General features: G+C 40.3%; 1 protein-coding gene across 1 annotated transcript; it reads left to right on the top strand.

The window, feature by feature from the left end:
* Nucleotides 1-411: 411 nt before the first annotated feature.
* LOC139457698 (spidroin-1-like) lies at nucleotides 412-26,011 on the top strand. The gene is made up of 14 exons (XM_071239055.1): nucleotides 412-700; nucleotides 3,316-3,455; nucleotides 4,575-4,872; nucleotides 7,503-7,642; nucleotides 8,762-9,059; nucleotides 11,685-11,824; nucleotides 12,938-13,235; nucleotides 15,857-15,996; nucleotides 17,116-17,413; nucleotides 20,034-20,173; nucleotides 21,287-21,584; nucleotides 24,209-24,348; nucleotides 25,462-25,759; nucleotides 25,989-26,011. Exons 1-14 carry the CDS (start codon nucleotides 412-414, stop codon nucleotides 26,009-26,011), a joined length of 2,940 nt encoding a protein of 979 aa, XP_071095156.1.

A 26,011-nucleotide genomic window follows, 5' to 3' on the forward strand; every position in this document is an offset into this window, starting at 1 on the left:
GGGTTCGAATCCCGGTTCGCCCCGATTATGTTTCTAGGTTTGTCAGCACCATACCCGTGCACGTGGGTTTCACCGAAGTGGTAAACGTCTGAGACCTGCATCACTTCGGGCTTTCCTCCCACATTAAGCTGACACGCCGTGATATAACTGGAATACTTTTAAAAGCGGCGATAAACCCAACTCACTCACTCACTCACTTTTACGTTACAGTGTTATGCCTGTTAGTCAGCAGTTATTGCTGTGATAACATTTCAACACTTTTACTGATTACTATTTGTAATATTGATTACATTATTAAGAGTGTAAAATAGCGACCACAGTTGGTACAAAATGTGATTTTCTCATAGAAAACGGTACCAAGTCTAAGAAGACTTTAATAATGAATGAAAAACTCCTTTTCAGCCTTCCAAAATGATGAAAGTTATCGCCCTTGTTGCCTGTCTGGCTGTCGCTGCCTTTGCTGAGCCTATTGGCTATGGTCTGCACGGAGGCATCGGAAAGGGAGGTCTGTACGGAGGCTTGGGAATGGGTGGTCTGTACGGAGGCTACGGTATGGGAGGTCTGTACGGAGGATACGGAATGGGAGGACTGTACGGAGGCTACGGAATGGGTGGTCTGTACGGAGGCTACGGAATGGGTGGTCTATACGGAGGCTACGGAATGGGAGGACTCTACGGAGGAATTGGAGGCTTCGGAAAAGGTAAATGCCAATATAATCATGCCGAGAATATTGTTGACCCTCAAATATAATTTATACTTTGACAGATATTAAGTAACTTAATTACACCTAATTTATTTTCTGCTTTGATTTGCAACATGCAACATATCTATCCTATCGGTATGAGGCGATATATAAATGATTACAACATGTAAGAAATGCCTTTGCACAGAATATCTTCTTATACAAAAACCTCTTCTTTTTGTTGCAGGTATTGGATACTACTAAGAATGTCGCTCCAGAGTCACAATTCATCGGCATCATCAATATGCACATTATTTATTGTATCCGGTTTGAATTATGTCACATAAAATACAATCATCAAAACAATGTCTGGTTTTCATTCATAATATAGTTGGGCTTTTTTGCATAAGAATACACTTGTTATTAAGTGAGTTGCATTGGTACAGTGACTTACAAATTATCCAAATAAAAGACAAACATGTTTACTCGTTTACTAGTATCAGCGAATGAATGGGTGTGAGTGAGCGAGTGTTGTTTAACGCTGCATTCATCTATTGTCAAACTACAATCCGGCAGTTTCAAAATAATAGAGACACAGGTCCATGGGGCACGATGAACCACAATCGGTGCAGTCACACACAGAAACACACACACATTTATTATCTGGTCCCCATTAGTCGGCGCTTACGACGAGCATAGGACACTGGATTCCTCTGAAAAATGCCCTTAATTCGCACGTGAAAGCTGATTGTACACAATATGAACTTCCGGGTTCTTATACTGTATATTGCTCAATGACATTGATCAGCTTTATAATAATGTTCACTTCCGTACATTCAATCCAACATGCACATAGTGGACTATGACTATCCCTGCTCAATTTCCGACCACAGGATACTCAGCACAGCAACAACAATTCTGCAGCGAATGGCACTTTCTGCAAACTATCCCTGTATACACTCAGCACTACTTCAAACACAGGTGTATTTACTAAAAGGCCTTGGTCGTTAATAATTACTGGCGTGGAGGGGGGGGGTCATATTTAATAAGCATCCCAAATTTACACAATATCTTTCAATCATGGCTTGTACAGTCTTTACTGAATGCCACATCTTCTCTTCGAAAGCGGCTGCCCACACGATTATTTTTCATTCAGTATTCTGCAAACATAACATGGTCAATGGGAAAGGTAAACGTTGAAATGATTGGCAAGAGTTATGTGTTTGTGATTGATGCCACGTGTGGGGCAGGATATGCTGACTTTTTCGCGAACTACCTTGGGATCATAACTAATTAACAGTGATTCACAAACACATGCTTTGATCGGGTCGGAATCGTCCAACGGACTATGCTATGGTTTTGTCACTTTTCTTACGTTCGCTCCTTTGTTCATGTCGTCGGACGGGCAAGGAGACATGAGGATATATTTCCAATTAGTGATGGGTAAAATAGTTCTATCAATCTAAGGAAGGAAGGAAGGAGGAAATCCAAAACTTTCAAACTCGGTGAATGCTTTGACATCCTGTGTTTCGCAAATATTGATGAACATACTTGTCAAAGCCCGAATAGCCGTCATGGATGAAGATCGGGGTCCTTTTTCAGCTATATACTGTAACAACACACTCTGTCAAGGAAGAAATCCAGAAAAATGCAATGGACGACATTCTTTGTAAAAGTAAGGATTATTATTACGCGTCGTGTCATCGGAAAGAAAATCTTGGGAAGGTTGTAAACAACTTGACAGGTATTTATTTGTGACACGAACGGACAGTCGCACCATTTAGAATGAGCCCCCCATACAGTCGTACTATTCCGTAGCTGCATAGTCAACCCATTCTGTAGTTTTTGCCACCTTACTAAAGTTATCCTTTTCCCGTATCCTCTTTACTTACCCACTCATTCACTAGCCATACTTTCCACAGCACACTCCTCTTTTTCAGTATCCAAAGACCCTTTCAGAGATTCGATGTTGTTTCATTTTATCCAATAATACATTTCTTACAGGACGAAATGTGCATTTTACCGTCACACAGTATACCAACTATGAAATGCATGTTCCATTTGAAGATCACACTACGTCATGATGTACATTGAGATCTGTCCTTGAGCAGGGACAATTTCCACAGGTTATTTCCCCATGTTCTTAGAGGTGTGCGTGAAAAGTCACAGCTGACGCGTCAACATCAAATGTGCACACATTCTTCTTGATGACAGTAGTCATAGAGCATTAGGACATTAAAACTAATTATAACTTGCAGTTATCATCCAGATTGTAAACTGTAAAGAAATGAATTGATAGAAAACATATAGGGCTTGGATGCCTGTATGAAAATGCCGAGTAGCATGCTCGTTTGTCAATGTTGTTAATAAATGTATGCCATAAGCTATGCATAAAACATATGGCGACTCCTTGTTGTTTAATAATTTCAAGAATGTTTTAGCAGAGGGCGTTCACAAACATGTATATATACATAGAAAGAAAAGATGATGACATCATTAGTAACTGTCCTCAGAATAGTTTTCTTTATAGTATAAGTATGTTTTTGAGATTTATTTATGATTAGAAGCAGATGCGATGAAACTCAGCGAATCATTATTTAAATGTCAGAGGTGAGATGAATATTAAATATAAGGATCAACAGCGCAGCAACAGCGACTCATCCCAAGCCGATTCCTAGAAATGGGGAAAATAATGAAAGCCCTGCATATCAAACACAGTCTTGTAAAAGGAAAGAATGGAGGTAAAGTGGATGGAAGTAGGATTGTTCGGAAGGTAACCTGCTTTCTATGTTTGTTTGAGATCACCTTTGTTTTGGAAATATTACTTTATGGACTAAGGCTCTCAGAGGTGAAAAGAATCGCATAATTTCGTCTCAATATTATACTAATACCGTTAACTTGGTTATTGTGATAGAATTGTTCTTGTCAGAAATGGCCTGTGATGAATTATGTTGCCAAAGGAAGACTGAATAGAAAAACACTGGTTATGCTGATCTATAGCGATACTTATACAGACGAATCTACGCCTATCGACGCAATTTCATCACGGGTCATTTGTCAGTGATGTAATTACTTCCCTAATCATTCACCCGCACCTACACACATACATTGCATTGGACATAGTCCCTGGAGGCATAGAATAACAGAATTCATATCAGCAATAATTCTTAAAAGGTGTTGCAAATTGGTGCTACATTAGATAATATACTAGTAATTAGTCAGTTCCGGGTGTGGACCGAATACAGGTGTATATAAGCGTCTTGTTTTCAAGTGCCAGCTATCACTGCTGTCGCCTCTCTTCACGTTTAGATCCAGTCTAATCAACACACTCTGTAAGTATCAGTTGTTTTGTGTTTTACTAGGTATTCAGGCTGTCCCTATTAACGCTGTATTTTACGTTACAGGGGGCACGGGTGGCCCAGTCGTCTAAGGCGCCGCGATTCGCTGTGCAGAGTTGCGTCCCTTGGGCACGCCAGAAACCTATGATTGTGGGTTCGAATCCCGGTTCGCCCCGATTATGTTTCTAGGTTTGTCAGCACCATACCCGTGCACGTGGGTTTCACCGAAGTGGTAAACGTCTGAGACCTGCATCACTTCGGGCTTTCCTCCCACATTATGCTGACACGACGTGATATAACTGGAATACTGTTAAAAGCGGCGATAAACCCAACTCACTCACTCACTCACTTTTACGTTACAGTGTTATGCCTGTTAGTCAGCAGTTATTGCTGTGATAACATTTCAACACTTTTACTGATTACTATTTGTAATATTGATTACATTATTAAGAGTGTAAAATAGCGACCACAGTTGGTACAAAATGTGATTTTCTCATAGAAAACGGTACCAAGTCTAAGAAGACTTTAATAATGAATGTAAAACTCCTTTTCAGCCTTCCAAAATGATGAAAGTTATCGCCCTTGTTGCCTGTCTGGCTGTCGCTGCCTTTGCTGAGCCTATTGGCTATGGTCTGCACGGAGGCATCGGAAAGGGAGGTCTGTACGGAGGCTTGGGAATGGGTGGTCTGTACGGAGGCTACGGTATGGGAGGTCTGTACGGAGGATACGGAATGGGAGGACTGTACGGAGGCTACGGAATGGGTGGTCTGTACGGAGGCTACGGAATGGGTGGTCTATACGGAGGCTACGGAATGGGTGGTCTATACGGAGGAATTGGAGGCTTCGGAAAAGGTAAATGCCAATATAATCATGCCGAGAATATTGTTGACCCTCAAATATAATTTATACTTTGACAGATATTAAGTAACTTAATTACACCTAATTTATTTTCTGCTTTGATTTGCAACATGCAACATATCTATCCTATCGGTATGAGGCGATATATAAATGATTACAACATGTAAGAAATGCCTTTGCACAGAATATCTTCTTATACAAAAACCTCTTCTTTTTGTTGCAGGTATTGGATACTACTAAGAATGTCGCTCCAGAGTCACAATTCATCGGCATCATCAATATGCACATTATTTATTGTATCCGGTTTGAATTATGTCACATAAAATACAATCATCAAAACAATGTCTGGTTTTCATTCATAATATAGTTGGGCTTTTTTGCATAAGAATACACTTGTTATTAAGTGAGTTGCATTGGTACAGTGACTTACGAATTATCCAAATGAAAGAGAAACATGTTTACTCGTTTACTAGTATCAGCGAATGAATGGGTGTAAGTGAGCGAGTGTTGTTTAACGCTGCATTCATCTATTGTCAAACTACAATCCGGCAGTTTCAAAATAATAGAGACACAGGTCCATGGGGCACGATGAACCACAATCGGTGCAGTCACACACAGAAACACACACACATTTATTATCTGGTCCCCATTAGTCGGCGCTTACGACAAGCATAGGACACTGGATTCCTCTGAAAAATGCCCTTAATTCGCACGTGAAAGCTGATTGTACACAATATGAACTTCCGGGTTCTTATACTGTATATTGCTCAATGACATTGATCAGCTTTATAATAATGTTCACTTCCGTACATTCAGTCCAACATGCACATAGTGGACTATGACTATCCCTGCTCAATTTCCGACCACAGGATACTCAGCACAGCAACAACAATTCTGCAGCGAATGGCACTTTCTGCAAAGTATCCGTGTATACACTCAGCACTACTTCAAACACAGGTGTATTTACTAAAGGCCTTGGTCGTTAATAATTACTGGCAGGGGGGGGGGGGGGGGGGGGGGGGGAAGAGCATATTTAATAAGCATCCCAAATTTACACAATATCTTCCAATCATGGCTTGTACAGTCTTTACTGAATGCCACATCTTCTCTTCGAAAGCGGCTGCCCACACGATTATTTTTCATTCAGTATTCTGCAAACATAACATGGTCAATGGGAAAGGTAAACGTTGAAATGATTGGCAAGAGTTATGTGTTTGTGATTGATGCCACGTGTGGGGCAGGATATGCTGACTTTTTCGCGAACTACCTTGGGATCATAACTAATTAACAGTGATTCACAAACACATGCTTTGATCGGGTCGGAATCGTCCAACGGACTATGCTATGGTTTTGTCACTTTTCTTACGTTCGCTCCTTTGTTCATGTCGTCGGACGGGCAAGGAGACATGAGGATATATTTCCAATTAGTGATGGGTAAAATAGTTCTATCAATCTAAGGAAGGAAGGAAGGAGGAAATCCAAAACTTTCAAACTCGGTGAATGCTTTGACATCCTGTGTTTCGCAAATATTGATGAACATACTTGTCAAAGCCCGAATAGCCGTCATGGATGAAGATCGGGGTCCTTTTTCAGCTATATACTGTAACAACACACTCTGTCAAGGAAGAAATCCAGAAAAATGCAATGGACGACATTCTTTGTAAAAGTAAGGATTATTATTACGCGTCGTGTCATCGGAAAGAAAATCTTGGGAAGGTTGTAAACAACTTGACAGGTATTTATTTGTGACACGAACGGACAGTCGCACCATTTAGAATGAGCCCCCCATACAGTCGTACTATTCCGTAGCTGCATAGTCAACCCATTCTGTAGTTTTTGCCACCTTACTAAAGTTATCCTTTTCCCGTATCCTCTTTACTTACCCACTCATTCACTAGCCATACTTTCCACAGCACACTCCTCTTTTTCAGTATCCAAAGACCCTTTCAGAGATTCGATGTTGTTTCATTTTATCCAATAATACATTTCTTACAGGACGAAATGTGCATTTTACCGTCACACAGTATACCAACTATGAAATGCATGTTCCATTTGAAGATCACACTACGTCATGATGTACATTGAGATCTGTCCTTGAGCAGGGACAATTTCCACAGGTTATTTCCCCATGTTCTTAGAGGTGTGCGTGAAAAGTCACAGCTGACGCGTCAACATCAAATGTGCACACATTCTTCTTGATGACAGTAGTCATAGAGCATTAGGACATTAAAACTAATTATAACTTGCAGTTATCATCCAGATTGTAAACTGTAAAGAAATGAATTGATAGAAAACATATAGGGCTTGGATGCCTGTATGAAAATGCCGAGTAGCATGCTCGTTTGTCAATGTTGTTAATAAATGTATGCCATAAGCTATGCATAAAACATATGGCGACTCCTTGTTGTTTAATAATTTCAAGAATGTTTTAGCAGAGGGCGTTCACAAACATGTATATATACATAGAAAGAAAAGATGATGACATCATTAGTAACTGTCCTCAGAATAGTTTTCTTTATAGTATAAGTATGTTTTTGAGATTTATTTATGATTAGAAGCAGATGCGATGAAACTCAGCGAATCATTATTTAAATGTCAGAGGTGAGATGAATATTAAATATAAGGATCAACAGCGCAGCAACAGCGACTCATCCCAAGCCGATTCCTAGAAATGGGGAAAATAATGAAAGCCCTGCATATCAAACACAGTCTTGTAAAAGGAAAGAATGGAGGTAAAGTGGATGGAAGTAGGATTGTTCGGAAGGTAACCTGCTTTCTATGTTTGTTTGAGATCACCTTTGTTTTGGAAATATTACTTTATGGACTAAGGCTCTCAGAGGTGAAAAGAATCGCATAATTTCGTCTCAATATTATACTAATACCGTTAACTTGGTTATTGTGATAGAATTGTTCTTGTCAGAAATGGCCTGTGATGAATTATGTTGCCAAAGGAAGACTGAATAGAAAAACACTGGTTATGCTGATCTATAGCGATACTTATACAGACGAATCTACGCCTATCGACGCAATTTCATCACGGGTCATTTGTCAGTGATGTAATTACTTCCCTAATCATTCACCCGCACCTACACACATACATTGCATTGGACATAGTCCCTGGAGGCATAGAATAACAGAATTCATATCAGCAATAATTCTTAAAAGGTGTTGCAAATTGGTGCTACATTAGATAATATACTAGTAATTAGTCAGTTCCGGGTGTGGACCGAATACAGGTGTATATAAGCGTCTTGTTTTCAAGTGCCAGCTATCACTGCTGTCGCCTCTCTTCACGTTTAGATCCAGTCTAATCAACACACTCTGTAAGTATCAGTTGTTTTGTGTTTTACTAGGTATTCAGGCTGTCCCTATTAACGCTGTATTTTACGTTACAGGGGGCACGGGTGGCCCAGTCGTCTAAGGCGCCGCGATTCGCTGTGCAGAGTTGCGTCCCTTGGGCACGCCAGAAACCTATGATTGTGGGTTCGAATCCCGGTTCGCCCCGATTATGTTTCTAGGTTTGTCAGCACCATACCCGTGCACGTGGGTTTCACCGAAGTGGTAAACGTCTGAGACCTGCATCACTTCGGGCTTTCCTCCCACATTATGCTGACACGACGTGATATAACTGGAATACTGTTAAAAGCGGCGATAAACCCAACTCACTCACTCACTCACTTTTACGTTACAGTGTTATGCCTGTTAGTCAGCAGTTATTGCTGTGATAACATTTCAACACTTTTACTGATTACTATTTGTAATATTGATTACATTATTAAGAGTGTAAAATAGCGACCACAGTTGGTACAAAATGTGATTTTCTCATAGAAAACGGTACCAAGTCTAAGAAGACTTTAATAATGAATGTAAAACTCCTTTTCAGCCTTCCAAAATGATGAAAGTTATCGCCCTTGTTGCCTGTCTGGCTGTCGCTGCCTTTGCTGAGCCTATTGGCTATGGTCTGCACGGAGGCATCGGAAAGGGAGGTCTGTACGGAGGCTTGGGAATGGGTGGTCTGTACGGAGGCTACGGTATGGGAGGTCTGTACGGAGGATACGGAATGGGAGGACTGTACGGAGGCTACGGAATGGGTGGTCTGTACGGAGGCTACGGAATGGGTGGTCTATACGGAGGCTACGGAATGGGTGGTCTATACGGAGGAATTGGAGGCTTCGGAAAAGGTAAATGCCAATATAATCATGCCGAGAATATTGTTGACCCTCAAATATAATTTATACTTTGACAGATATTAAGTAACTTAATTACACCTAATTTATTTTCTGCTTTGATTTGCAACATGCAACATATCTATCCTATCGGTATGAGGCGATATATAAATGATTACAACATGTAAGAAATGCCTTTGCACAGAATATCTTCTTATACAAAAACCTCTTCTTTTTGTTGCAGGTATTGGATACTACTAAGAATGTCGCTCCAGAGTCACAATTCATCGGCATCATCAATATGCACATTATTTATTGTATCCGGTTTGAATTATGTCACATAAAATACAATCATCAAAACAATGTCTGGTTTTCATTCATAATATAGTTGGGCTTTTTTGCATAAGAATACACTTGTTATTAAGTGAGTTGCATTGGTACAGTGACTTACGAATTATCCAAATGAAAGAGAAACATGTTTACTCGTTTACTAGTATCAGCGAATGAATGGGTGTAAGTGAGCGAGTGTTGTTTAACGCTGCATTCATCTATTGTCAAACTACAATCCGGCAGTTTCAAAATAATAGAGACACAGGTCCATGGGGCACGATGAACCACAATCGGTGCAGTCACACACAGAAACACACACACATTTATTATCTGGTCCCCATTAGTCGGCGCTTACGACAAGCATAGGACACTGGATTCCTCTGAAAAATGCCCTTAATTCGCACGTGAAAGCTGATTGTACACAATATGAACTTCCGGGTTCTTATACTGTATATTGCTCAATGACATTGATCAGCTTTATAATAATGTTCACTTCCGTACATTCGATCCAACATGCACATAGTGGACTATGACTATCCCTGCTCAATTTCCGACCACAGGATACTCAGCACAGCAACAACAATTCTGCAGCGAATGGCACTTTCTGCAAAGTATCCGTGTATACACTCAGCACTACTTCAAACACAGGTGTATTTACTAAAAGGCCTTGGTCGTTAATAATTACTGGCGTGGAGGGGGGGGGGGGGGGGGGGCATATTTAATAAGCATCCCAAATTTACACAATATCTTTCAATCATGGCTTGTACAGTCTTTACTGAATGCCACATCTTCTCTTCGAAAGCGGCTGCCCACACGATTATTTTTCATTCAGTATTCTGCAAACATAACATGGTCAATGGGAAAGGTAAACGTTGAAATGATTGGCAAGAGTTATGTGTTTGTGATTGATGCCACGTGTGGGGCAGGATACGCTGACTTTTTCGCGAACTACCTTGGGATCATAACTAATTAACAGTGATTCACAAACACATGCTTTGATCGGGTCGGAATCGTCCAACGGACTATGCTATGGTTTTGTCACTTTCCTTACGTTCGCTCCTTTGTTCATGTCGTCGGACGGGCAAGGAGACATGAGGATATATTTCCAATTAGTGATGGGTAAAATAGTTCTATCAATCTAAGGAAGGAAGGAAGGAGGAAATCCAAAACTTTCAAACTCGGTGAATGCTTTGACATCCTGTGTTTCGCAAATATTGATGAACATACTTGTCCAAGCCCGAAATAGCCGTCATGGATGAAGATCGGGGTCCTTTTTCAGCTATATACTGTAACAACACACTCTGTCAAGGAAGAAATCCAGAAAAATGCAATGGACGACATTCTTTGTAAAAGTAAGGATTATTATTACGCGTCGTGTCATCGGAAAGAAAATCTTGGGAAGGTTGTAAACAACTTGACAGGTATTTATTTGTGACACGAACGGACAGTCGCACCATTTAGAATGTGCCCCCCATACAGTCGTACTATTCCGTAGCTGCATAGTCAACCCATTCTGTAGTTTTTGTCACCTTACTAAAGTTATCCTTTTCCCGTATCCTCTTTACTTACCCACTCATTCACTAGCCATACTTTCCACAGCGCACTCCTCTTTTTCAGTATCCAAAGACCCTTTCAGAGATTCGATGTTGTTTCATTTTATCCAATAATACATTTCTTCCAGGACGAAATGTGCATTTTACCGTCACACAGTATACCAACTATGAAATGCATGTTCCATTTGAAGATCACACTACGTCATGATGTACATTGAGATCTGTCCTTGAGCAGGGACAATTTCCACAGGTTATTTCCCCATGTTCTTAGAGGTGTGCGTGAAAAGTCACAGCTGACGCGTCAACATCAAATGTGCACACATTCTTCTTGATGACAGTAGTCATAGAGCATTAGGACATTAAAACTAATTATAACTTGCAGTTATCATCCAGATTGTAAACTGTAAAGAAATGAATTGATAGAAAACATATAGGGCTTGGATGCCTGAATGAAAATGCCGAGTAGCATGCTCGTTTGTCAATGTTGTTAATAAATGTATGCCATAAGCTATGCATAAAACATATGGCGACTCCTTGTTGTTTAATAATTTCAAGAATGTTTTAGCAGAGGGCGTTCACAAACATGTATATATACATAGAAAGAAAAGATGATGACATCATTAGTAACTGTCCTCAGAATAGTTTTCTTTATAGTATAAGTATGTTTTTGAGATTTATTTATGATTAGAAGCAGATGCGATGAAAGTCAGCGAATCATTATTTAAATGTCAGAGGTGAGATGAATATTAAATATAAGGATCAACAGCGCAGCAACAGCGACTCATCCCAAGCCGATTCCTAGAAATGGGGAAAATAATGAAAGCCCTGCATATCAAACACAGTCTTGTAAAAGGAAAGAATGGAGGTAAAGTGGATGGAAGTAGGATTGTTCGGAAGGTAACCTGCTTTCTATGTTTGTTTGAGATCACCTTTGTTTTGGAAATATTACTTTATGGACTAAGCATCTCAGAGGTGAAAAGAATCGCATAATTTCGTCTCAATATTATACTAATACCGTTAACTTGGTTATTGTGATAGAATTGTTCTTGTCAGAAATGGCCTGTGATGAATTATGTTGCCAAAGGAAGACTGAATAGAAAAACACTGGTTATGCTGATCTATAGCGATACTTATACAGACGAATCTACGCCTATCGACGCAATTTCATCACGGGTCATTTGTCAGTGATGTAATTACTTCCCTAATCATTCACCTACACACATACATTGCATTGGACATAGTCCCTGGAGGCATAGAATAACAGAATTCATATCAGCAATAATTCTTAAAAGGTGTTGCAAATTGGTGCTACATTAGATAATATACTAGTAATTAGTCAGTTCCGGGTGTGGACCGAATACAGGTGTATATAAGCGTCTTGTTTTCAAGTGCCAGCTATCACTGCTGTCGCCTCTCTTCACGTTTAGATCCAGTCTAATCAACACACTCTGTAAGTATCAGTTGTTTTGTGTTTTACTAGGTATTCAGGCTGTCCCTATTAACGCTGTATTTTACGTTACAGGGGGCACGGGTGGCCCAGTCGTCTAAGGCGCCGCGATTCGCTGTGCAGAGTTGCGTCCCTTGGGCACGCCAGAAACCTATGATTGTGGGTTCGAATCCCGGTTCGCCCCGATTATGTTTCTAGGTTTGTCAGCACCATACCCGTGCACGTGGGTTTCACCGAAGTGGTAAACGTCTGAGACCTGCATCACTTCGGGCTTTCCTCCCACATTAAGCTGACACGCCGTGATATAACTGGAATACTGTTAAAAGCGGCGATAAACCCAACTCTCTCACTCACTCACTTTTACGTTACAGTGTTATGCCTGTTAGTCAGCAGTTATTGCTGTGATAACATTTCAACACTTTTACTGATTACTATTTGTAATATTGATTACATTATTAAGAGTGTAAAATAGCGACCACAGTTGGTACAAAATGTGATTTTCTCATAGAAAACGGTACCAAGTCTAAGAAGACTTTAATAATGAATGAAAAACTCCTTTTCAGCCTTCCAAAATGATGAAAGTTATCGCCCTTGTTGCCTGTCTGGCTGTCGCTGCCTTTGCTGAGCCTATTGGCTATGGTCTGCACGGAGGCATCGGAGAGGGAGGTCTGTACGGAGGCTTGGGAATGGGTGGTCTGTACGGAGGCTACGGTATGGGAGGTCTGTACGGAGGATACGGAATGGGAGGACTGTACGGAGGCTACGGAATGGGTGGTCTGTACGGAGGCTACGGAATGGGTGGTCTATACGGAGGCTACGGAATGGGAGGACTCTACGGAGGAATTGGAGGCTTCGGAAAAGGTAAATGCCAATATAATCATGCCGAGAATATTGTTGACCCTCAAATATAATTTATACTTTGACAGATATTAAGTAACTTAATTACACCTAATTTATTTTCTGCTTTGATTTGCAACATGCAACATATCTATCCTATCGGTATGAGGCGATATATAAATGATTACAACATGTAAGAAATGCCTTTGCACAGAATATCTTCTTATACAAAAACCTCTTCTTTTTGTTGCAGGTATTGGATACTACTAAGAATGTCGCTCCCGAGTCACAATTCATCGGCATCATCAATATGCACATTATTTATTGTATCCGGTTTGAATTATGTCACATAAAATACAATCATCAAAACAATGTCTGGTTTTCATTCATAATATAGTTGGGCTTTTTTGCATAAGAATACACTTGTTATTAAGTGAGTTGCATTGGTACAGTGACTTACGAATTATCCAAATGAAAGAGAAACATGTTTACTCGTTTACTAGTATCAGCGAATGAATGGGTGTAAGTGAGCGAGTGTTGTTTAACGCTGCATTCATCTATTGTCAAACTACAATCCGGCAGTTTCAAAATAATAGAGACACAGGTCCATGGGGCACGATGAAACACAATCGGTGCAGTCACACACAGAAACACACACACATTTATTATCTGGTCCCCATTAGTCGGCGCTTACGACAAGCATAGGACACTGGATTCCTCTGAAAAATGCCCTTAATTCGCACGTGAAAGCTGATTGTACACAATATGAACTTCCGGGTTCTTATACTGTATATTGCTCAATGACATTTATCAGCTTTATAATAATGTTCACTTCCGTACATTCAGTCCAACATGCACATAGTGGACTATGACTATCCCTGCTCAATTTCCGACCACAGGATACTCAGCACAGCAACAACAATTCTGCAGCGAATGGCACTTTCTGCAAAGTATCCGTGTATACACTCAGCACTACTTCAAACACAGGTGTATTTACTAAAAGGCCTTGGTCGTTAATAATTACTGGCGGGGGGGGGGGGGGGGGGGGCATATTTAATAAGCATCCCAAATTTACACAATATCTTTCAATCATGGCTTGTACAGTCTTTACTGAATGCCACATCTTCTCTTCGAAAGCGGCTGCCCACACGATTATTTTTCATTCAGTATTCTGCAAACATAACATGGTCAATGGGAAAGGTAAACGTTGAAATGATTGGCAAGAGTTATGTGTTTGTGATTGATGCCACGTGTTGGGCAGGATACGCTGACTTTTTCGCGAACTACCTTGGGATCATAACTAATTAACAGTGATTCACAAACACATGCTTTGATCGGGTCGGAATCGTCCAACGGACTATGCTATGGTTTTGTCACTTTCCTTACGTTCGCTCCTTTGTTCATGTCGTCGGACGGGCAAGGAGACATGAGGATATATTTCCAATTAGTGATGGGTAAAATAGTTCTATCAATCTAAGGAAGGAAGGAAGGAGGAAATCCAAAACTTTCAAACTCGGTGAATGCTTTGACATCCTGTGTTTCGCAAATATTGATGAACATACTTGTCCAAGCCCGAAATAGCCGTCATGGATGAAGATCGGGGTCCTTTTTCAGCTATATACTGTAACAACACACTCTGTCAAGGAAGAAATCCAGAAAAATGCAATGGACGACATTCTTTGTAAAAGTAAGGATTATTATTACGCGTCGTGTCATCGGAAAGAAAATCTTGGGAAGGTTGTAAACAACTTGACAGGTATTTATTTGTGACACGAACGGACAGTCGCACCATTTAGAATGTGCCCCCCATACAGTCGTACTATTCCGTAGCTGCATAGTCAACCCATTCTGTAGTTTTTGTCACCTTACTAAAGTTATCCTTTTCCCGTATCCTCTTTACTTACCCACTCATTCACTAGCCATACTTTCCACAGCGCACTCCTCTTTTTCAGTATCCAAAGACCCTTTCAGAGATTCGATGTTGTTTCATTTTATCCAATAATACATTTCTTCCAGGACGAAATGTGCATTTTACCGTCACACAGTATACCAACTATGAAATGCATGTTCCATTTGAAGATCACACTACGTCATGATGTACATTGAGATCTGTCCTTGAGCAGGGACAATTTCCACAGGTTATTTCCCCATGTTCTTAGAGGTGTGCGTGAAAAGTCACAGCTGACGCGTCAACATCAAATGTGCACACATTCTTCTTGATGACAGTAGTCATAGAGCATTAGGACATTATAACTAATTATAACTTGCAGTTATCATCCAGATTGTAAACTGTAAAGAAATGAATTGATAGAAAACATATAGGGCTTGGATGCCTGAATGCAAATGCCGAGTAGCATGCTCGTTTGTCAATGTTGTTAATAAATGTATGCCATAAGCTATGCATAAAACATATGGCGACTCCTTGTTGTTTAATAATTTCAAGAATGTTTTAGCAGAGGGCGTTCACAAACATGTATATATACATAGAAAGAAAAGATGATGACATCATTAGTAACTGTCCTCAGAATAGTTTTCTTTATAGTATAAGTATGTTTTTGAGATTTATTTATGATTAGAAGCAGATGCGATGAAACTCAGCGAATCATTATTTAAATGTCAGAGGTGAGATGAATATTGAATATAAGGATCAACAGCGCAGCAACAGCGACTCATCCCAAGCCGATTCCTAGAAATGGGGAAAATAATGAAAGCCCTGCATATCAAACACAGTCTTGTAAAAGGAAAGAATGGAGGTAAAGTGGATGGAAGTAGGATTGTTCGGAAGGTAACCTGCTTTCTATGTTTGTTTGAGATCACCTTTGTTTTGGAAATATTACTTTATGGGCTAAGCATCTCAGAGGTGAAAAGAATCGCATAATTTCGTCTCAATATTATACTAATACCGTTAACTTGGTTATTGTGATAGAATTGTTCTTGTCAGAAATGGCCTGTGATGAATTATGTTGCCAAAGGAAGACTGAATAGAAAAACACTGGTTATGCTGATCTATAGCGATACTTATACAGACGAATCTACGCCTATCGACGCAATTTCATCACGGGTCATTTGTCAGTGATGTAATTACTTCCCTAATCATTCACCCGCACCTACACACATACATTGCATTGGACATAGTCCCTGGAGGCATAGAATAACAGAATTCATATCAGCAATAATTCTTAAAAGGTGTTGCAAATTGGTGCTACATTAGATAATATACTAGTAATTAGTCAGTTCCGGGTGTGGACCGAATACAGGTGTATATAAGCGTCTTGTTTTCAAGTGCCAGCTATCACTGCTGTCGCCTCTCTTCACGTTTAGATCCAGTCTAATCAACACACTCTGTAAGTATCAGTTGTTTTGTGTTTTACGGGGTATTCAGGCTGTCCCTATTAACGCTGTATTTTACGTTACAGGGGGCACGGGTGGCCCAGTCGTCTAAGGCGCCGCGATTCGCTGTGCAGAGTTGCGTCCCTTGGGCACGCCAGAAACCTATGATTGTGGGTTCGAATCCCGGTTCGCCCCGATTATGTTTCTAGGTTTGTCAGCACCATACCCGTGCACGTGGGTTTCACCGAAGTGGTAAACGTCTGAGACCTGCATCACTTCGGGCTTTCCTCCCACATTATGCTGACACGATGTGATATAACTGGAATACTGTTAAAAGCGGCGATAAACCCAACTCACTCACTCACTCACTTTTACGTTACAGTGTTATGCCTGTTAGTCAGCAGTTATTGCTGTGATAACATTTCAACACTTTTACTGATTACTATTTGTAATATTGATTACATTATTAAGAGTGTAAAATAGCGACCACAGTTGGTACAAAATGTGATTTTCTCATAGAAAACGGTACCAAGTCTAAGAAGACTTTAATAATGAATGAAAAACTCCTTTTCAGCCTTCCAAAATGATGAAAGTTATCGCCCTTGTTGCCTGTCTGGCTGTCGCTGCCTTTGCTGAGCCTATTGGCTATGGTCTGCACGGAGGCATCGGAAAGGGAGGTCTGTACGGAGGCTTGGGAATGGGTGGTCTGTACGGAGGCTACGGTATGGGAGGTCTGTACGGAGGATACGGAATGGGAGGACTGTACGGAGGCTACGGAATGGGTGGTCTGTACGGAGGCTACGGAATGGGTGGTCTATACGGAGGCTACGGAATGGGGGGACTCTACGGAGGAATTGGAGGCTTCGGAAAAGGTAAATGCCAATATAATCATGCCGAGAATATTGTTGACCCTCAAATATAATTTATACTTTGACAGATATTAAGTAACTTAATTACACCTAATTTATTTTCTGCTTTGATTTGCAACATGCAACATATCTATCCTATCGGTATGAGGCGATATATAAATGATTACAACATGTAAGAAATGCCTTTGCACAGAATATCTTCTTATACAAAAACCTCTTCTTTTTGTTGCAGGTATTGGATACTACTAAGAATGTCGCTCCAGAGTCACAATTCATCGGCATCATCAATATGCACATTATTTATTGTATCCGGTTTGAATTATGTCACATAAAATACAATCATCAAAACAATGTCTGGTTTTCATTCATAATATAGTTGGGCTTTTTTGCATAAGAATACACTTGTTATTAAGTGAGTTGCATTGGTACAGTGACTTACAAATTATCCAAATAAAAGACAAACATGTTTACTCGTTTACTAGTATCAGCGAATGAATGGGTGTAAGTGAGCGAGTGTTGTTTAACGCTGCATTAATCTATTGTCAAACTACAATCCGGCAGTTTCAAAATAATAGAGACACAGGTCCATGGGGCACGATGAACCACAATCGGTGCAGTCACACACAGAAACACACACACATTTATTATCTGGTCCCCATTAGTCGGCGCTTACGACAAGCATAGGACACTGGATTCCTCTGAAAAATGCCCTTAATTCGCACGTGAAAGCTGATTGTACACAATATGAACTTCCGGGTTCTTATACTGTATATTGCTCAATGACATTGATCAGCTTTATAATAATGTTCACTTCCGTACATTCAGTCCAACATGCACATAGTGGACTATGACTATCCCTGCTCAATTACCGACCACAGGATACTCAGCACAGCAACAACAATTCTGCAGCGAATGGCACTTTCTGCAAATTATCCGTGTATACACTCAGCACTACTTCAAACACAGGTGTATTTACTAAAAGGCCTTGGTCGTTAATAATTACTGGCGGGGGGGGGGGGGGGGGAGCATATTTAATAAGCATCCCAAATTTACACAATATCTTCCAATCATGGCTTGTACAGTCTTTACTGAATGCCACATCTTCTCTTCGAAAGCGGCTGCCCACACGATTATTTTTCATTCAGTATTCTGCAAACATAACATGGTCAATGGGAAAGGTAAACGTTGAAATGATTGGCAAGAGTTATGTGTTTGTGATTGATGCCACGTGTGGGGCAGGATATGCTGACTTTTTCGCGAACTACCTTGGGATCATAACTAATTAACAGTGATTCACAAACACATGCTTTGATCGGGTCGGAATCGTCCAACGGACTATGCTATGGTTTTGTCACTTTTCTTACGTTCGCTCCTTTGTTCATGTCGTCGGACGGGCAAGGAGACATGAGGATATATTTCCAATTAGTGATGGGTAAAATAGTTCTATCAATCTAAGGAAGGAAGGAAGGAGGAAATCCAAAACTTTCAAACTCGGTGAATGCTTTGACACCCTGTGTTTCGCAAATATTGATGAACATACTTGTCAAAGCCCGAATAGCCGTCATGGATGAAGATCGGGGTCCTTTTTCAGCTATATACTGTAACAACACACTCTGTCAAGGAAGAAATCCAGAAAAATGCAATGGACGACATTCTTTGTAAAAGTAAGGATTATTATTACGCGTCGTGTCATCGGAAAGAAAATCTTGGGAAGGTTGTAAACAACTTGACAGGTATTTATTTGTGACACGAACGGACAGTTGCACCATTTAGAATGTGCCCCCCCATACAGTCGTACTATTCCGTAGCTGCATAGTCAACCCATTCTGTAGTTTTTGCCACCTTACTAAAGTTATCCTTTTCCCGTATCCTCTTTACTTACCCACTCATTCACTAGCCATACTTTCCACAGCACACTCCTCTTTTTCAGTATCCAAAGACCCTTTCAGAGATTCGATGTTGTTTCATTTTATCCAATAATACATTTCTTCCAGGACGAAATGTGCATTTTACCGTCACACAGTATACCAACTATGAAATGCATGTTCCATTTGAAGATCACACTACGTCATGATGTACATTGAGATCTGTCCTTGAGCAGGGACAATTTCCACAGGTTATTTCCCCATGTTCTTAGAGGTGTGCGTGAAAAGTCACAGCTGACACGTCAACATCAAATGTGCACACATTCTTCTTGATGACAGTAGTCATAGAGCATTAGGACATTAAAACTAATTATAACTTGCAGTTATCATCCAGATTGTAAACTGTAAAGAAATGAATTGATAGAAAACATATAGGGCTTGGATGCCTGAATGAAAATGCCGAGTAGCATGCTCGTTTGTCAATGTTGTTAATAAATGTATGCCATAAGCTATGCATAAAACATATGGCGACTCCTTGTTGTTTAATAATTTCAAGAATGTTTTAGCAGAGGGCGTTCACAAACATGTATATATACATAGAAAGAAAAGATGATGACATCATTAGTAACTGTCCTCAGAATAGTTTTCTTTATAGTATAAGTATGTTTTTGAGATTTATTTATGATTAGAAGCAGATGCGATGAAAGTCAGCGAATCATTATTTAAATGTCAGAGGTGAGATGAATATTAAATATAAGGATCAACAGCGCAGCAACAGCGACTCATCCCAAGCCGATTCCTAGAAATGGGGAAAATAATGAAAGCCCTGCATATCAAACACAGTCTTGTAAAAGGAAAGAATGGAGGTAAAGTGGATGGAAGTAGGATTGTTCGGAAGGTAACCTGCTTTCTATGTTTGTTTGAGATCACCTTTGTTTTGGAAATATTACTTTATGGACTAAGCATCTCAGAGGTGAAAAGAATCGCATAATTTCGTCTCAATATTATACTAATACCGTTAACTTGGTTATTGTGATAGAATTGTTCTTGTCAGAAATGGCCTGTGATGAATTATGTTACCAAAGGAAGACTGAATAGAAAAACACTGGTTATGCTGATCTATAGCGATACTTATACAGACGAATCTACGCCTATCGACGCAATTTCATCACGGGTCATTTGTCAGTGATGTAATTACTTCCCTAATCATTCACCTACACACATACATTGCATTGGACATAGTCCCTGGAGGCATAGAATAACAGAATTCATATCAGCAATAATTCTTAAAAGGTGTTGCAAATTGGTGCTACATTAGATAATATACTAGTAATTAGTCAGTTCCGGGTGTGGACCGAATACAGGTGTATATAAGCGTCTTGTTTTCAAGTGCCAGCTATCACTGCTGTCGCCTCTCTTCACGTTTAGATCCAGTCTAATCAACACACTCTGTAAGTATCAGTTGTTTTGTGTTTTACTAGGTATTCAGGCTGTCCCTATTAACGCTGTATTTTACGTTACAGGGGGCACGGGTGGCCCAGTCGTCTAAGGCGCCGCGATTCGCTGTGCAGAGTTGCGTCCCTTGGGCACGCCAGAAACCTATGATTGTGGGTTCGAATCCCGGTTCGCCCCGATTATGTTTCTAGGTTTGTCAGCACCATACCCGTGCACGTGGGTTTCACCGAAGTGGTAAACGTCTGAGACCTGCATCACTTCGGGCTTTCCTCCCACATTAAGCTGACACGCCGTGATATAACTGGAATACTGTTAAAAGCGGCGATAAACCCAACTCTCTCACTCACTCACTTTTACGTTACAGTGTTATGCCTGTTAGTCAGCAGTTATTGCTGTGATAACATTTCAACACTTTTACTGATTACTATTTGTAATATTGATTACATTATTAAGAGTGTAAAATAGCGACCACAGTTGGTACAAAATGTGATTTTCTCATAGAAAACGGTACCAAGTCTAAGAAGACTTTAATAATGAATGAAAAACTCCTTTTCAGCCTTCCAAAATGATGAAAGTTATCGCCCTTGTTGCCTGTCTGGCTGTCGCTGCCTTTGCTGAGCCTATTGGCTATGGTCTGCACGGAGGCATCGGAAAGGGAGGTCTGTACGGAGGCTTGGGAATGGGTGGTCTGTACGGAGGCTACGGTATGGGAGGTCTGTACGGAGGATACGGAATGGGAGGACTGTACGGAGGCTACGGAATGGGTGGTCTGTACGGAGGCTACGGAATGGGTGGTCTATACGGAGGCTACGGAATGGGAGGACTCTACGGAGGAATTGGAGGCTTCGGAAAAGGTAAATGCCAATATAATCATGCCGAGAATATTGTTGACCCTCAAATATAATTTATACTTTGACAGATATTAAGTAACTTAATTACACCTAATTTATTTTCTGCTTTGATTTGCAACATGCAACATATCTATCCTATCGGTATGAGGCGATATATAAATGATTACAACATGTAAGAAATGCCTTTGCACGGAATATCTTCTTATACAAAAACCTCTTCTTTTTGTTGCAGGTATTGGATACTACTAAGAATGTCGCTCCAGAGTCACAATTCATCGGCATCATCAATATGCACATTATTTATTGTATCCGGTTTGAATTATGTCACATAAAATACAATCATCAAAACAATGTCTGGTTTTCATTCATAATATAGTTGGGCTTTTTTGCATAAGAATACACTTGTTATTAAGTGAGTTGCATTGGTACAGTGACTTACGAATTATCCAAATGAAAGAGAAACATGTTTACTCGTTTACTAGTATCAGCGAATGAATGGGTGTAAGTGAGCGAGTGTTGTTTAACGCTGCATTCATCTATTGTCAAACTACAATCCGGCAGTTTCAAAATAATAGAGACACAGGTCCATGGGGCACGATGAACCACAATCGGTGCAGTCACACACAGAAACACACACACATTTATTATCTGGTCCCCATTAGTCGGCGCTTACGACAAGCATAGGACACTGGATTCCTCTGAAAAATGCCCTTAATTCGCACGTGAAAGCTGATTGTACACAATATGAACTTCCGGGTTCTTATACTGTATATTGCTCAATGACATTGATCAGCTTTATAATAATGTTCACTTCCGTACATTCAGTCCAACATGCACATAGTGGACTATGACTATCCCTGCTCAATTTCCGACCACAGGATACTCAGCACAGCAACAACAATTCTGCAGCGAATGGCACTTTCTGCAAAGTATCCGTGTATACACTCAGCACTACTTCAAACACAGGTGTATTTACTAAAGGCCTTGGTCGTTAATAATTACTGGCAGGGGGGGGGGGGGGGGGGGAGAGCATATTTAATAAGCATCCCAAATTTACACAATATCTTTCAATCATGGCTTGTACAGTCTTTACTGAATGCCACATCTTCTCTTCGAAAGCGGCTGCCCACACGATTATTTTTCATTCAGTATTCTGCAAACTTAACATGGTCAATGGGAAAGGTAAACGTTGAAATGATTGGCAAGAGTTATGTGTTTGTGATTGATGCCACGTGTGGGGCAGGATACGCTGACTTTTTCGCGAACTACCTTGGGATCATAACTAATTAACAGTGATTCACAAACACATGCTTTGATCGGGTCGGAATCGTCCAACGGACTATGCTATGGTTTTGTCACTTTTCTTACGTTCGCTCCTTTGTTCATGTCGTCGGACGGGCAAGGAGACATGAGGATATATTTCCAATTAGTGATGGGTAAAATAGTTCTATCAATCTAAGGAAGGAAGGAAGGAGGAAATCCAAAACTTTCAAACTCGGTGAATGCTTTGACACCCTGTGTTTCGCAAATATTGATGAACATACTTGTCCAAGCCCGAATAGCCGTCATGGATGAAGATCGGGGTCCTTTTTCAGCTATATACTGTAACAACACACTCTGTCAAGGAAGAAATCCAGAAAAATGCAATGGACGACATTCTTTGTAAAAGTAAGGATTATTATTACGCGTCGTGTCATCGGAAAGAAAATCTTGGGAAGGTTGTAAACAACTTGACAGGTATTTATTTGTGACACGAACGGACAGTCGCACCATTTAGAATGTGCCCCCCCATACAGTCGTACTATTCCGTAGCTGCATAGTCAACCCATTCTGTAGTTTTTGCCACCTTACTAAAGTTATCCTTTTCCCGTATCCTCTTTACTTACCCACTCATTCACTAGCCATACTTTCCACAGCACACTCCTCTTTTTCAGTATCCAAAGACCCTTTCAGAGATTCGATGTTGTTTCATTTTATCCAATAATACATTTCTTCCAGGACGAAATGTGCATTTTACCGTCACACAGTATACCAACTATGAAATGCATGTTCCATTTGAAGATCACACTACGTCATGATGTACATTGAGATCTGTCCTTGAGCAGGGACAATTTCCACAGGTTATTTCCCCATGTTCTTAGAGGTGTGCGTGAAAAGTCACAGCTGACACGTCAACATCAAATGTGCACACATTCTTCTTGATGACAGTAGTCATAGAGCATTAGGACATTAAAACGAATTATAACTTGCAGTTATCATCCAGATTGTAAACTGTAAAGAAATGAATTGATAGAAAACATATAGGGCTTGGATGCCTGAATGAAAATGCCGAGTAGCATGCTCGTTTGTCAATGTTGTTAATAAATGTATGCCATAAGCTATGCATAAAACATATGGCGACTCCTTGTTGTTTAATAATTTCAAGAATGTTTTAGCAGAGGGCGTTCACAAACATGTATATATACATAGAAAGAAAAGATGATGACATCATTAGTAACTGTCCTCAGAATAGTTTTCTTTATAGTATAAGTATGTTTTTGAGATTTATTTATGATTAGAAGCAGATGCGATGAAAGTCAGCGAATCATTATTTAAATGTCAGAGGTGAGATGAATATTAAATATAAGGATCAACAGCGCAGCAACAGCGACTCATCCCAAGCCGATTCCTAGAAATGGGGAAAATAATGAAAGCCCTGCATATCAAACACAGTCTTGTAAAAGGAAAGAATGGAGGTAAAGTGGATGGAAGTAGGATTGTTCGGAAGGTAACCTGCTTTCTATGTTTGTTTGAGATCACCTTTGTTTTGGAAATGTTACTTTATGGACTAAGCATCTCAGAGGTGAAAAGAATCGCATAATTTCGTCTCAATATTATACTAATACCGTTAACTTGGTTATTGTGATAGAATTGTTCTTGTCAGAAATGGCCTGTGATGAATTATGTTGCCAAAGGAAGACTGAATAGAAAAACACTGGTTATGCTGATCTATAGCGATACTTATACAGACGAATCTACGCCTATCGACGCAATTTCATCACGGGTCATTTGTCAGTGATGTAATTACTTCCCTAATCATTCACCTACACACATACATTGCATTGGACATAGTCCCTGGAGGCATAGAATAACAGAATTCATATCAGCAATAATTCTTAAAAGGTGTTGCAAATTGGTGCTACATTAGATAATATACTAGTAATTAGTCAGTTCCGGGTGTGGACCGAATACAGGTGTATATAAGCGTCTTGTTTTCAAGTGCCAGCTATCACTGCTGTCGCCTCTCTTCACGTTTAGATCCAGTCTAATCAACACACTCTGTAAGTATCAGTTGTTTTGTGTTTTACTAGGTATTCAGGCTGTCCCTATTAACGCTGTATTTTACGTTACAGGGGGCACGGGTGGCCCAGTCGTCTAAGGCGCCGCGATTCGCTGTGCAGAGTTGCGTCCCTTGGGCACGCCAGAAACCTATGATTGTGGGTTCGAATCCCGGTTCGCCCCGATTATGTTTCTAGGTTTGTCAGCACCATACCCGTGCACGTGGGTTTCACCGAAGTGGTAAACGTCTGAGACCTGCATCACTTCGGGCTTTCCTCCCACATTAAGCTGACACGCCGTGATATAACTGGAATACTGTTAAAAGCGGCGATAAACCCAACTCACTCACTCACTCACTTTTACGTTACAGTGTTATGCCTGTTAGTCAGCAGTTATTGCTGTGATAACATTTCAACACTTTTACTGATTACTATTTGTAATATTGATTACATTATTAAGAGTGTAAAATAGCGACCACAGTTGGTACAAAATGTGATTTTCTCATAGAAAACGGTACCAAGTCTAAGAAGACTTTAATAATGAATGAAAAACTCCTTTTCAGCCTTCCAAAATGATGAAAGTTATCGCCCTTGTTGCCTGTCTGGCTGTCGCTGCCTTTGCTGAGCCTATTGGCTATGGTCTGCACGGAGGCATCGGAAAGGGAGGTCTGTACGGAGGCTTGGGAATGGGTGGTCTGTACGGAGGCTACGGTATGGGAGGTCTGTACGGAGGATACGGAATGGGAGGACTGTACGGAGGCTACGGAATGGGTGGTCTGTACGGAGGCTACGGAATGGGTGGTCTATACGGAGGCTACGGAATGGGAGGACTCTACGGAGGAATTGGAGGCTTCGGAAAAGGTAAATGCCAATATAATCATGCCGAGAATATTGTTGACCCTCAAATATAATTTATACTTTGACAGATATTAAGTAACTTAATTACACCTAATTTATTTTCTGCTTTGATTTGCAACATGCAACATATCTATCCTATCGGTATGAGGCGATATATAAATGATTACAACATGTAAGAAATGCCTTTGCACGGAATATCTTCTTATACAAAAACCTCTTCTTTTTGTTGCAGGTATTGGATATGGCTACTACTAA

Source organism: Haliotis cracherodii, unplaced genomic scaffold (assembly GCF_022045235.1).
Source record: "Haliotis cracherodii isolate W230 unplaced genomic scaffold, xgHalCrac1.p SCAF_1, whole genome shotgun sequence".
Lineage (NCBI taxonomy): Eukaryota > Metazoa > Mollusca > Gastropoda > Lepetellida > Haliotidae > Haliotis > Haliotis cracherodii.

Bases quoted from the DNA above. Each gene is read 5' to 3' on its own strand.
- LOC139457698 (XM_071239055.1), top strand. From the start codon at position 412: ATGATGAAAGTTATCGCCCTTGTTGCCTGTCTGGCTGTCGCTGCCTTT. The intron at 7,643-8,761 runs GTAACCTGCTTT...ACTCCTTTTCAG, and splicing joins GAAGTAGGATTGTTCGGAAG to CCTTCCAAAATGATGAAAGT. The intron at 15,997-17,115 runs GTAACCTGCTTT...ACTCCTTTTCAG, and splicing joins GAAGTAGGATTGTTCGGAAG to CCTTCCAAAATGATGAAAGT.